Source organism: Temnothorax longispinosus, chromosome 8 (assembly GCF_030848805.1).
Source record: "Temnothorax longispinosus isolate EJ_2023e chromosome 8, Tlon_JGU_v1, whole genome shotgun sequence".
In the NCBI taxonomy this organism is placed as follows: Eukaryota; Metazoa; Arthropoda; class Insecta; order Hymenoptera; family Formicidae; genus Temnothorax; species Temnothorax longispinosus.
Window position 1 is genome coordinate 9,583,053 of NC_092365.1, and position 14,895 is coordinate 9,597,947.

Here is a 14,895-nt window from a genome sequence, read left to right on the forward strand (position 1 = left end):
AGAGGGTTAAGATAGTGGGTTGTAAGGAGAGATCTAAGAAATTTTTTGTGTGCAGAATCGGAGCAGAACAAAGAGATGGTAGGATGCGAAGAGGAGCCGAATAGGAAGCGAAGGAGGCAAGGTGAGAGGCGGCTGAGGAGAAAAAGAGTGCAGATAGGGTGCAGAGAGCATGTCGCGCGAGGAAGTGGCAGATGGAAGTAGGGTGGACAGGGAGGACATAAGGAATGTGGGAGTATGAAACGTGGAAGGGAGGGAAGTAATGTAATGTGTAAAAGGTCGTTATGGCCAGGTCGGGATAGAAATGAGATTCATGTAAAGGGTTGGGTACGTCCCTGCAAAACGCTATGTGCATGTAAAGGGTTGGGAACGTCCCTTCCAAACGCCTTGTAACCCTGAGGGGAGTCAATAAACATATCTATCTACTAAACTGCTGCTCGCTGCTGCTGCACTTCACTGCCCATGAAATCTCACCTTTAAACGTAGGCTGTAGGATTAAGGTCTCCTTACGCCCAAGTGCTATAATGGCGTATATCATATATAATATAGGAACAGGGAACAGAAATCAGAAACCTTGTATGGACACAGGCAACAGGCACAGAATTTCCAGCGTGACGGAAATTCTATGTCTATTATTGCCTGTGTCATCGTCTATTTTGCACTGATACAGCCCCAGAGATCACAAAGATGTCTAAAAAATGACTATAAGATGACGAATTTTCGGTATAGATATATTTTCGTTAGAGCTTAGAGTCGACTAAAAGATGGCTAAAAGATGGCTAATGTCCCACTAAATGCCGCCTACACAGAACAAAAAGCTTTAATAGACGTCCACTAGACGTCCATCATAGAGATTAAAAACCTCCATTAGACATCCATGTAACTTCCCATGGACGTCTACTAGACATCCATAGTTCCGCATTTCACACCTCCATTCGACCTCTATTAGACGTATTGATAGATCTCTTTTAGACATTGTATAGATTAACCATAGATGTTTAATGGAGCTTTGGTGGATAATTAAAATATGTTAACTAAACGTTTTATAGATTCTTTATGGATACGCCTCAAAAGATATCCCAAAATCATCCAAAATGTGTCCAGGATGTCCTGAGGAGTTTTATAGGATGTACTCAGGATATCCTGCGATATTCCTCAAGATATCCTGGACATGCGTAGGGTGATTTTAGGATTTTTTATGCTATTTAAGTGTAGTGGACATTTATGAAAAATATATAATTTATTACGGTACTTAACATTCTGAAATTACTTTAAGTATTTTACAACAATTAATAAAGTCAAATAAAATATTCATATAAAATATTTACAACAATACATGTTGTCCTGGATGTCCTTCGGATTTTTCGAGGATGTTATTGGCTATCTGGAAAACAACTAAATATCCTGAAAATATCCCAGGACATCCTGGACATGTTAAGGACGGTCCTGAGGACATCCTGGACATATTCAGGACGTCTTGTGCTATCTAAGTCCCTGTTCCTGTTGCCTGTATCTTTGTATTGCGCATCCAGCTTTAAGTAGAACGCACCTCTAAGGGTGCATTTCCATGGAGAAAGAAATAGTGGAACGGAATTAAAACGAAATTCCTTTCATTAGCTAATATCCCATTTTGAGAGCCTCCACCTGAAGATTAGCCAATTAGGGCGATTCTGTTTTAGTTCCGTTCCGCTATTTCTCTCTCTATGGAGATGCAGCCTAAAGACTCTATACCACCATGTTGGAAAAAAAACTGGTGTGCTCTTGCACATTTTTCTCTAATAACCAATGAGTGCGTTGGAACAAACAGGAAACATTGAGGATATTAGCCAATAGAAGGCCATGTATATAAAGAATATCTATTATATCCAACATGGCGCTCGCTTGTTCTAGTCGCGACGTCTGCGCATCCCTCTAACGAACAGACCTTGTTTCCTTCCATCATGGCTGGATTCGGGGAGCGCACTATTAGCGCTATTTGCTTGTTCTATCCTTGTTTTACACCTGATGAGCGATAAAGACAGAATGATGCAATAACGCTATAAGGTGCCATTACATGGGAGCGTCCGAGCGTCGAGCGTCGAGCGTCAAACACGTGCGCATCACCTTTGCGCAGGATTCTAAACCGAACAGATTTCAGCGTCTTGACGCTATTCTTATTGCAATGGCGAGTGACGAGGTAAGTAAGTTATGTTCCTGTTTTGGCATATCTCTTGTTGAGATAAGTAATTAAAATATTGTATGTCATAGGCATCAGATATAACGTGCGGCGTGTGCACGGCAACAATTGCGAGTCAAAATATTAAGAGTCACCAATGTGTGCAACAATGGCACAGTATTACCATCGAGTCTGATTCCCAAATATTTTATCCTACGAATGGTATGGCCTATAATTCATTAAATTATATGATAATATTCATCTATTGTATATATACATATATACATACATATATATATACATATATATATATATATTAGAGCGTGTCATTTTGAGGCAACTTTTTTTTTCATTTCACGAATAACATATATACTTCCAGGAAGGTAAAATAAGATACCTGTTAAATTTTAGCCCTTAATATTAATATTAACAGGTCGCTCATCGCGATTTTTTATTTTTTATTTAGTAAGATAGAAAAAATTTTATAACTATCTAACAAACAGTAATACAGCATTGTGCCACATAGATTTTCTGTAGTAAATTTACCGCTCTACAAAAAAGATCTCTTATCATTTTTTCATAAATTCAACCGTTCAAAAGATATTCAAAGTTAAAGTTTGATAAATTTTATAAAACTTGTTTTTGCTTCTTATGAATTTTGTAATTATGAAATACTCGACAATACATATTTTTGTAGAAAATTTAACGATCTACAAAAAAGGTCTCTTATGTTTCTTTCATAAATATAATTATTTAGACGATATTAAGGTTTATACTTATAAACCGTAGATCGTTAAATTTTCTACAAAAATATGTATTGAGTATTTCATAATTTTTGATAGTCGATATGATACAAAATTCATAAGAAGCAAAAACAAGTTTTATAAAATTTATCAAACTTTAACTTTGAATATCTTTTGAACGGTTGAATTTATGAAAAAATGATAAGAGATGATCTTTTTTGTAGAGCGGTAAATTTACTACAGAAAATCTATGTGGCACAATGCTGTATTACTGTTTGTTAGATAGTTATAAAATTTTTTCTATCTTACTAAATAAAAAATAAAAAATCGCGATGAGCGACCTGTTAATATTAATATTAAGGGCTAAAAATTTAACAGGTATCTTATTTTACCTTCCTGGAAGTATATATGTTATTCGTGAAATGAAAAAGAAAGTTGCCCCAAAATGACACGCTCTAATATATATAATATATATATATATATATATATATATATATATATATATATATATATATATATATGTATGTATATATGTATATATACAATAGTTGTATATTATCATATAATTTAATGAATTATAGGCCATACCATTCGTAGGATAAAATATTTGGGAATCAGACTCGATGGTAATACTGTGCCATTGTTGCACACATTGGTGACTCTTAATATTTTGACTCGCAATTGTTGCCGTGCACACGCCGCACGTTATATCTGATGCCTATGACATACAATATTTTAATTACTTATCTCAACAAGAGATATGCCAAAACAGGAACATAACTTACTTACCTAGTCACTCGCCATTGCAATAGGAATAGCGTCAAGACGCTGAAATCTGTTCGGTTTAGAATCCTGCGCAAAGGTGATGCGCACGTGTTTGACGCTCGACGCTCGACGCTCGGACGCTCCCATGTAATGGCACCTTAATAGCGCGCTCCTCGAATGCAGCCCATATCTACCACCGTGCCTTTTGCCGCGTTTTTACATAACCTTGAATAACAATTGTGTTTAACCAGTTAATAATGTTCCTCGATAAGTGTTTTCAATAGTCTCCATAGTTCTCAATCTTACATGTAATCAGGTAAGATAATTTGTTTTGATTAGTAGATTTTAATTTTAAGCTACAGGTTCAACTACCTTTCAGGAAAAAAAAAGAAATCAGAAATGTCGAGCGACGAAAATATAGCTCATCGGCTAATCCAAATCGCAGCTAATGCATCAAATCAATCAACATTAGAAGAGAGAAATTTTTCTTCATTGATTCAATCAACAAGGAGAAATTTTAGAAGACAGGAATTAACATCCACCCCTCGCAGAGGTCGAAAGAGGCAGAGAACTTTCAAAAAAAAAGTCGTGTTAATGAAGCTGTCGAACGCCGATTTTTTCCCATCAAAGCCGGAACTAAAATTTTTAAAGCAAAGAGGACTAGGTATTTATGGTAAAATGTTGATTGTTTCGTTTGAAGAAACAATAAACATATACTATTGAAAAGAATGCGTTGTGTCATGATTCTAAAAACTTGTTATATCTAGGTGAAGCGAATACATTACTCGAGATACAAAGAGACAGTTCTTGCGAGGAAATCAAGACGAGCATAATTATTCTTTTTCATCCGCACATTCAGCATATGTTGCGAATGTGCGGAATTGTGATAGCAAGAATGCAACAAAATAAAAAAATTATTCGCATCAGTTTTGACAATGGATCTGACTTGGAGACCGAAATAGGACAGAGTAAAATAGTGGTATTACCACTGAAAGATTTTCCAAACGATTTGCCAATTCTTGCAGATGAAGATTTTGTTCCTCGTCCATCATCGCACACTAATTCCATTCTATCACCAACTCGTGCTTCAATCGTAAATCAAACGAGAGATCTCGCACGGAATGTGAATAATCCAGAACAAAGTTCACCTTCAACATTGTCCAATACCACTCTTCGCGAACGCCGTCATTCGACAAGGACATGGCGACAAAGGATTGAAGAAATAAACGAAGAGAATTTAGATGAGGATGACGATGATCATTTGTGTATGCAAACATTATTTGTCTTGTAAGATGTTCTTATAGCGAAAAGGGATAGTTTTCAAAAATTCATAAATATATACTATTTAATCACCAGCAAATAATGATTTATTACAGTAACGCGTAGGTAAAAACCAAAATTTATTTTTTTTAGGTCTCGCCGAAGAGTTTGATCCAGCAAATAATTTTGTTTCATTCCCATCTCTACCTGAAAACGCAGAAACTGCAACCATCGATATCTCCAGAACCAATTGTGTCAATGAACTGATGAGTCTTTATGCGGACGAGCAACTTCTGAGCAAAAATTTAAGCGTGAAATTTATCGGCGAAATAGGAATTGATGGCGGTGGCCTCACGAAAGAATTATTTAACATCTTTTTTGACAAATGCTCGAGCACGTTTTTTCAAGGTGAAGATTGTCTCGTTCCGTACTTGCCATTAAACAAACGGAGCGAACAAGACAAATTCATTACAATTGGACGGATTCTCGAACACATGTTGATTTTAACTAACAGTATTCCAGCAAAATTATCGAGGATTACTTTAACATTGATCGGAAAGTCTGATGCCAATATTGATCCTACAATACTATTGCAGGAATTAATGAATTATGTAAATCCATATTTAAGAAAAATTCTTCAAAAAGGTCAAAGAAATTTCTCATCTCTGACAGAAAAAGAACAGGAAGTTATTGGCGACTTTTTCCAATCAAATAAATTTTTCGCAAAAGCCAACTCTGAAACTTTTTCAGAGCAATTACAAGTAATTGCTACCGAATTGTTGGTCGACATCCCGCGGAAATTAATTGACAAACTTCGTCAGGGTGTACAACCAGAAAAATATCCCGATTTTTGGGGACGTTGCGATTTTACAGTTTTTTTAGATATGCAGGTACCTACTCCGACCAAAGTCGTCAATTGCTTAGTCACCGACCCTTATCTTACAAATGAAGAAAATGAGGTGCTACATTATTTGATTATGTACATCAACTGTCTTGATAAAGACAATTTACTAAAGTTTATATTTTTAGTAACAGCTTCGTATCAAATGCCAAATGTTATTAATATTAAGTTTAATGACTCTGTTGGATTGAGCCAAAGACCTATATTCACCACATGTACGGATACATTAATTTTGCCAAAAACTTACGTAAATTATAACGAGTTAAAAAATGATTTAAACATTTGTTTGCATACTGAAGAAGTCAAAGAGTATACGTCATATTGATGTTTAAATTTCTTTTAGTTTGTTAAATCAATGAGCTAAATATTCAGTTTCATTTTTAAACTACGTACATGTGCGATTAGACGGTAAACAGTACAAAAGATAAATGTGATATATGTTGATAAGTTGACTGATTTTTACTGTGGCAATTTTGAAGGAATAGTACATACTCATGTAAACGTGCAAGAAAAAAGAAAAAGTTATTTTAAGTTATGTATGAGGTTTATGAAGTTTTTTGATAATGTTCCTGCTACTAGTATTATTACCATTAATTATTACAACATTCGTTTTGTTATGACATTCATTTATTTTATTATTATCAAAGAGGAAAAGTCATTTTAAGTTATGTATGGAATTATGAAGCAATGACATTCGTTTATTTTATTACATACAGACATACAACAATTACACAAACAGTGTTAAAATACAACATATTTTCTTACGCAATTGTACCAAACAATAAGATGTACGAAGTGAGAATAATAAAAATTTGAAGAATATCTATTCAACGAATTCAATGTTCCCTTTAATTTATGAGGAAAAAACTGATGAAAACTTAAACGATAGAATGTAAGTTTTTATGAGTGAATTTTATTGGTCACTGATAGATTAACAAAACTTATAAATGTACATTTTACTTGCGTCGATAAGGTAGAGAAATCAACTCATCAATAAATTTACACATAATGTGTACTTCTCGCGATCTGATTTATCCAAAGCTATGACATTTTCCAGATGCATTTTTTGTACTTCATTTAGGTCTAAACATGCAGTAAAATTCGATGAAAGGGAATCAGTATTGTCACGATTTACTATAGGAGTAGAAACATCTACTCCTAATATTCTCAAGGACTCAGAAAGTCTTTCGTGTAAATTCATATTAGTTTCGAAAACATCCTGAACTGCGGTCGAAGTTGTATTATAATTTTGCAACATTCCTTCGAGCCACAGTTGACGCGGTGAGCGATTATTTTCTGTTCTCAAATTGTGAACATTCCATGCAGACTGGAATGATATCAGTCGTCTATCAATAACCTTCTTATATACATACTGTACACAAAACCTGTGCACAAGATTATTCACATCCATAATATTGTCGTTCTCCAGAGCATATAATTCAGAATAAACGGAGTCACACACTTCTTTAAAAACGTCAACCCATAATCTTTCTATTCTCTGATTATGTACGGATTTTCCAGTAATGTGACTTCCCCTATTCAAGCCACGAATCGTATTCATCAAAAAAGCCACGAGAATGTTTTCATAACCATGATCTGACCGTACTCGTGACGGTAATCCATAGCTGCCTACGGCTTCTGCAAACAAAGTCACGACAGGTTCGGCTTGAATAGAAGTCTTGCATGCCAAATAAATTATCAGCCGAGAGTATCCGTCAATACAGCCATGAATTACGAAGCCCCATCTGTAAAAGAAAACATATATTTACAAACGTTTTTAGAAACCAAGGCAATAAAATATATTCGTACATACCTGGAGAGCTTCAGATGTGCATCCATATGCCACAGAGAGTTTGGTGTTGGTACCTTATAAGTCCTCCTCTTGATTGATTGACTCCATCTACTCGCTGTTCCTATGGGATCGATTTCATTTAAAGCTTGTCTCACTTTATATCTTTGTACATGAAAACCTGCTGCTTTTAAATATGCTTGTACCATCTGTAAATGAACATAATGTAAATAAAAATAAGAATAATATGTTTAGACGCATTTGGAATCTTACCGTTTGTCCAGCGTTTGGATGCTCTTCGTGGATTTTTACAATTTCTAATTTTAAGTCATCGTCAGAAATTTGAGCATATCGTGCACGTATAGGCATATTTAAAGAATATAACTTCTGATAAACAGTTTTTTTCGAACATCCAAGATGCTTCGCCATTTCACTTACTGTCCATCCGTCATCATACAGCATTTTTAGTTGACCTTGATTTATTTGGACGGTGGGACGCCCTGGTCCTTTAAATAAATTTTCAAGTTACAAATTAGAGCAAGTAAGTTAATAACTTCGGAAAGAAAGTTATTCTAAAACGTTTTACCATTGAAAATTTACTAAACATTTCAAATCTGATTCAAATAAATTTTGAAGTAATAATAAAAAAATCACCATTCAAGTTAACTCTCGGAGCTACGTAGGCCCTTGTTTGTTGTCGATCATTTTTGATAAGTAGTAAGGCTTCGATTGCTTCTTTCAATTGGTTGTATGTTTCTTCTGATATCGCTGTAGATATCCTTTGTAAATTTTGCTGAGCAACAGGAAGCAAATGTTGCTCTATATTTCCATCATATTGATAAGACCTCACTGCTTCACTAAGGATTTTTCTAATTCTACGAAGAGTACGCACGACGTGTACGTCTACACGATTTTCCATTTCGCTAAAACATATTATGATGTTTTAATTTTCAATCAATATCTGTCGCTATATCAACAATAAAAATGTGTTCTTTGCTTCCTGTTTTTTGCTCTTAACTTCTTTGCGACTATCTCATATTTCGCAATTCCGTCGCGTAACGTGATGTTTCTTGTCTCTTCTGAAGTTCGTCAATTTTCATCTTGAGCGACAGAGAACAAAAAACATTGCGTTACGCGACGGAATTGCGAAATACGAGATAGTCGCAAAGAGGTTAAGAGCAGAAAACAGGAAGCAAAGAGCACATTGTAGATCAGCCTTAAATGTAGATTTGTTTGTCTGATAAACGACAATTATTACGCTTTTCTGGTAATTTCAGAACTTATAAATAAGTCACAGAAAAAACAAGAAACCCAATCATTTGACTATTGACATGGCATAATAATAATAATAATAACAGTGTACACTTACCGATAAATTGCATCAAGTTAAAACTTACAAATAATTGAATTATTCAATAACACAAACTCGTCTCCAGGAACACAATACACAGTTTGGATGGCGACTATTATATAAGTTATGTAAAAACGTGGGGAAAGTAACGTGCACAAATGTAAACGCTAGGGCTGTATAGAATCATGTCCTGTAGCCACTTTTATTATCAGTGTTGCGAACGTTATTGTCTCAAGTTCCTAGAGTTCACAAAAATTATGTACACACGTACGGCGTCAGAAATGCCTTTACACCAAAATGGCTACTATTGGGGCACATCAGCCATTTTGGTGTAAAGGCATTTCTGACGCCGTGTGTACATAATAAAAATTCATGAATTAAAATTATGTACATAATAAAAATTCGGGAATTAAAATTTTGTACATAATAGAAATTCAAGAATTAAAATTATGTACATAATTACGAATATTGCAGTTAAAGTGCAGTTTAAAATGCATTTAGTGCATAAAGTGCACCCGTACTCCTGTCGATCCTTAAGAATCGGCAGGAGTCACGGTGGAGACCTGTGTCAGGTTGGGTTAGCTGCAAATCTGTATTTTTTTTATTATAAATTTTTAAGAGGCAAAATGAAAAATCCGGCTCTGTACCGGGTTACGGCTAATCTTACTGATTAAAATGAGCATAATTTTAATGAGATTTGTTAATTAACACTTAAATACCACCCGGGGTCCAGCGGACCCCAGACCCTTTACAATTATATATTTTCAAATGTTCCCGCCAAAAATGGAGCTCATATTTATTTATTTATTATTTTTTATTTTTTTTATTTTGGAGCCAATATTTTAACTGTTGGCAATCTTAATTTTTTATACTATGTTGAAATTGAAATTTTAACAATATAAGCATTTTGTTCTCTTTTCTAAGCCTTGAACAACATTGAAAATAATTTTCATAACTAAATATCAAAAAATCAATAAGTAAGGAGACATTTTTCATGCTGGGGTCTTTTAGACTTCATGTGTCATTTACGAGATTCTTGAGAAGTGTGGCATTTAAGGGTTAATTTGACTAAAATTTAGGATAAGCAAATCCGTAATTTCGACATGTTGGCCGGTCGGAATTACGAATTCGTTTTTCCCAAATTTTAGCCAAAATAATTAACAAATCTCATTAAAATTAGACATGAAATTCAACGTATTATTACGACACCGAAAACTATGGAGCGCACTATCTGGAACCCGTCATCGGCAACCTGGGACACGTGGACATCGAATTCAAGGTATTAATACACCTAGACACCGAAAACTACGGAGCGCACTATCTGGACCTCGTCATCGGCAACCTGGGACACGTGGACATCGAATTCAAGGTATTAATACACCTAGACACCGAAAACTACGGAGCGCACTATCTGGACCTCGTCATCGGCAACCTGGGACACGTGGACATCGAATTCAAGGTATTAATACACCTAGACACCGAAAACTATGGAGCGCACTATGTGGACCTCGTCATCGGCAACCTGGGACACGTGGACATCGAATTCGAGGTATTATTACACCTGGACACCGAAAACTACGGAGCGCACTATCTGGACCTCGTCATCGGCAACCTGAGACACGTGGACATCGAATTCAAGGTATTAATACACCTAGACACCGAAAACTACGGAGCGCACTATGTGGACCTCGTCATCGGCAACGTAGGACACCTAGACATCGAATTCAACGTATTATTACACCTGAACACACACACACACACACACACACACACACACACACACACACACACACACACACACACACATACACACACCGAAAACTATGGAGCGCACTATCTGGACCCCGTCATCGGCAACCTGGGACACGTGGACATCGAATTCAAGGTATAATACACGTAGACACCGAAAACTATGAAGCGCACTATCTGGACCTCGTCATCGGCAACCTGAGACACGTGGACATCGAATTCTTGATTCATAAAAATCGACTTAAAAATTCCCTAGCGGCAGAATTAAAATTATGTCTAGACATAATAAAAATTGGATGAATTTTTATTATGTCTAGACATAATAAAAATTCAGGAATTAAAATTATGTACATAATTTTAATTCTTGAATTTCTATTATGTACATAATGGAAATTCAAGAATTAAAATTATGTACATAATAAAAATTCAGGAATTAAAATTATGTACATAATGGCAATTCAAGAATTAAAATTATGTACATAATGGCAATTCAAGAATTAAAATTATGTACATAATGGCAATTCAGGAATTAAAATTATGTACATAATAAAAATTCAGGAATTAAAATTATGTACATAATGGAAATTCAAGAATTAAAATTATGTACATAATAAAAATTCAGAAATTAAAATTATGTACATAATGGAAATTCAAGAATTAAAATTATGTACATAATAAAAATTCAGGAATTAAAATTATGTACATAATGGAAATTCAAGAATTAAAATTATGTACATAATAAAAATTCAAGAATTAAAATTATGTACATAAAAATTCCAGAATTAAAATTATGTACATAATAGAAATTGAAGAATTAAAATTATGTACATAATGGAAATTCAAGAATTAAAATTATGTACATAAAAAATCTAGAATTAAAATTATGTACATAATAGAAATTGAAGAATTAAAATTATGTACATAATAGAAATTCAAGAATTAAAATTATGTACATAATGGAAATTCAAGAATTAAAATTATGTAGATAAAAATTCAAGAATTAAAATTATGTACATAATACAAATTGTAAAATTAAAATTATGTACATAATACAAAATCGGCAATTACAATTATGTGCATAATTTTAATTTCCGAAAACATTTTATGTCATAACATAAAATAAATTCAGAATTAATATTTTGTCTAGACATAATTTTAATTCTGCATTTTCAATTATGTAATAGCTTAATAATAATTCAATGAATTATAAATATGTCTAGACATAAAATAATTTCTTTTCTTTGAGTATCAATTTAATTTGGTAGAATTTTTATGATAGTATTAAATAGCAAAACGGCGTGCCATACACTATGTCTGAGCTCCAAAGGCCATTGCACGTACACAAATTTTAATAGTAATCGCAAGACAGTAAAAAAACTAACCAATCATAATCAATAATTCTCCTTGCAGTCAAAGAATAATTGATTGTGATTGGTCAATTTTCTTACGGCCTTGCGATTACTTCTAAAATTTTTGTACGCGCCATGGCCTTTAAAGTATTACATATATGATTTTGACATATGCATACTCGCCATATATAAAATAATAAATATTCTAAAAATATACATGTGACGTTGTGGCATGTAAATAAAATAAAAGTAATAAAAATTCATACATATATTACAAATATGTTGTTTTGTAATTTTATTATTTTTGTACGAGTAACTACATTAATGAGCAATAATAATAATTAATCATTATATATGTGTGTACATAATATAACCTTTAAGGTTTGTGCTGTTCATTAATGTTGTTGCTCGTACGAAAATAATAAAATTACATAGTAACATATTTGTAATATACATAATTCGTCAATCGTCAATTTATTACAGTACCAGTATAAATTTCTTATTATTTTATTATATAATTTATCCACACATCTATACATCTTTTTATTTATTTTTATAATACAAGTTTTCTCACCTTGTTACTGTATGTATGTTTATTATTTTTATTTAAATTACATGCCACAATGTCACATGTATGTTTAAAAAATATTTATTATTTTATATACGGCGAGTACGCATATATCAAAATATGCGCTTATGGAGTTTCGGTTAACCTAGAGATCCTAAGGGTCTATCCAAATAAACTTGCATAAATGCATATGTATAAGGAAATGGATTGGTCTATTTCCTTATGCACATATGTATATAAACCAATCAATTTTCTTATGCATAGGTTAGATGACGCGCTTTAAAAGTATTTAAGTGTTTAATATATTGCAATATATCAGTAATATTTTTGAAATATTTCGTGCTATGTGGGATATATCCTCGATATATATACATGTATATCGGGTGTATCAATTTAAGTAATGTAGCTCAAAAATTTGAAATAAAACCCCCTATATTGTAGTATTCCGTTTGAAAGAGCATATAATAAGAAAAATTTAGGTACAAATCAGATCAGATGTCGATACATTGATCCGTTGGGAAGTTATTTAAGGTCAAAGTTGGAAAAAGTCCATTCTTGACCCTAAATAGCTCTCGAACGGGTCAACGTATCGACCTCTGGTTAGCGCTAAAATTTTTCTTATTTTATGCCCTTTTGAACGATATAATACAATATAGAGGGTTCCATGTAAAAAATTAAATTTAAGCCTTATATGGAGAACATTCTTCGTCAGCATGATCATTACGTTCACTTTGAACGTAATCTTGAGCGCGTACCACGGACACCCCGGAGATCTTTCGTATCCTGGGTTGCTGAATTTAGGAAAATTTGATTCGATTCCACATCAAATCTACGAGATACCTCTGTTCATAATAATGGGCACGTTCGGCGGATTTCTCGGCGCTCTTTAAAACCACGTCATTACAAGATCACCTGCTTTCGTTTGCGATTTGTGACGCAGAAGTGGCAGAAAGTGATCAAGACTCTCCTGGTAGCGACCCTATAAGCGCAACAATGGGATCCCTGATGATATATACTTTGTCAATGACTGTAAACCGTTAGGCAATGATTCCACTAAATTCCCGGTTAAAATGTAATTTAATTAAATAAATTCAGCAGTGTTATTATTAGTAGAAAATAAGAAAATTTCATAGATAAAAGCCAATTTTTTGCTATTCACGGTTCAGTTATTTGGCATAGATGTTATATGGATATCCAAAGAATATTGGTGCTGTCTACGATTAATTCCTTAATTTCACGAGAGAATCCAAGGAAACAAGATTATTCTCTTTTAATCCTAATCTTTTGTATATGTATGTGTGTATGTGTGTGTGTGTGTGTGTGTGTGTGTGTGTGTGTGTGTGTGTGTGTGTGTGTGTGTGGGTGTGGGTGTGGGTGTGGGTGTGGGTGTGGGTGTGGGTGTGGGTGTGGGTGTGTGGGTGTGGGTGTGTGAGTGTGTGTGTGTGTGTGTGTGTGTGTGTGTACACTGTTGAAAACAGAGGTCTTGTTAAAAAAAGTCCTTGTTAAAATTTTTGTGTAAAATAATCAACACATACGTGTGAGATTTAATATATGCCTGCTATGTTAATTGAATTTTACAAATTCAAAATGTAAAGTAATTAAAATAACTTAAAAAATATGTTAAAGTAACACAATTTGAACGTATTTATTAAATGTGTTAAAATTTACAGAAAAAGAATGTTGATTTTACTCTATATAAAAGAAGTAGGAATAAAAATTTACAGAAATAGAGTGTTGATTTTATCTTACAATCTCAACTTCAACATAAAAGTTATGTTAATTGTACACATAATTAACTTCAAATTACGATCAGAATTACATTTCCTTTCTGTTAAAATATTTTAACATAATATCAGTGTTATCACTTAACACATCCATATTATGTTAAATTAACACAAAAATTTGAGTGGACCGTTTTGGACATGTGATTTATGTTATATTTAACACAAGTTTTCCAACAGTATATATATATATATATATATATATATATATATATATTATATATATATATATATATATATATATATATATAAATTTTTAAAATGTTCCGGTGCGTTATAAAAATTTAAATTAAGGAAACATGATTTTATATAGAATTATGTATATAATATTGTGATATATAATTAAAATGCATATATATGTATATATGTATTACTTGTATTTTATATAGTTATAATATTCATGTCTTTTACCATTTGTTATTTAATCAGTCTCAAATACATTGACAAGCGGTATTATACAGTGTTTATCATCACGGTAGGGGATAAT

The 14,895-nt window shown here is 33.2% G+C and overlaps 2 protein-coding genes across 3 annotated transcripts; one reads left to right on the top strand and one right to left on the bottom strand.

Annotated features, from left to right (window-relative positions):
- Nucleotides 1-3,497: 3,497 nt before the first annotated feature.
- On the top strand, nt 3,498-6,452 carry LOC139817921 (uncharacterized). Its single transcript, XM_071786220.1, has 4 exons — nt 3,498-3,976; nt 4,040-4,324; nt 4,428-4,925; nt 5,074-6,452. The coding sequence occupies exons 2-4, from the start codon at nt 4,060-4,062 to the stop codon at nt 6,144-6,146; spliced, it is 1,836 nt and encodes a 611-aa protein (XP_071642321.1). The 5' UTR covers nt 3,498-3,976; nt 4,040-4,059; the 3' UTR covers nt 6,147-6,452.
- Nucleotides 6,453-6,565: 113 nt separating this feature from the next.
- Nucleotides 6,566-10,276, bottom strand: LOC139817922 (uncharacterized). 2 transcript variants are annotated; one of them, XM_071786222.1, is made up of 5 exons: nt 8,980-10,276; nt 8,265-8,533; nt 7,884-8,116; nt 7,635-7,819; nt 6,566-7,566 (listed from the first exon to the last, which is right to left on the bottom strand). In XM_071786222.1, the coding sequence occupies exons 2-5, from the start codon at nt 8,527-8,529 to the stop codon at nt 6,804-6,806; spliced, it is 1,446 nt and encodes a 481-aa protein (XP_071642323.1). In that variant the 5' UTR covers nt 8,530-8,533; nt 8,980-10,276; the 3' UTR covers nt 6,566-6,803. The 2 variants fall into 2 exon arrangements, with proteins under 2 accessions (XP_071642323.1, XP_071642322.1); XM_071786221.1 differs by lacking the exon at nt 8,980-10,276 and having other exon boundaries at nt 6,567-7,566; nt 8,265-8,936.
- Nucleotides 10,277-14,895: the final 4,619 nt, after the last annotated feature.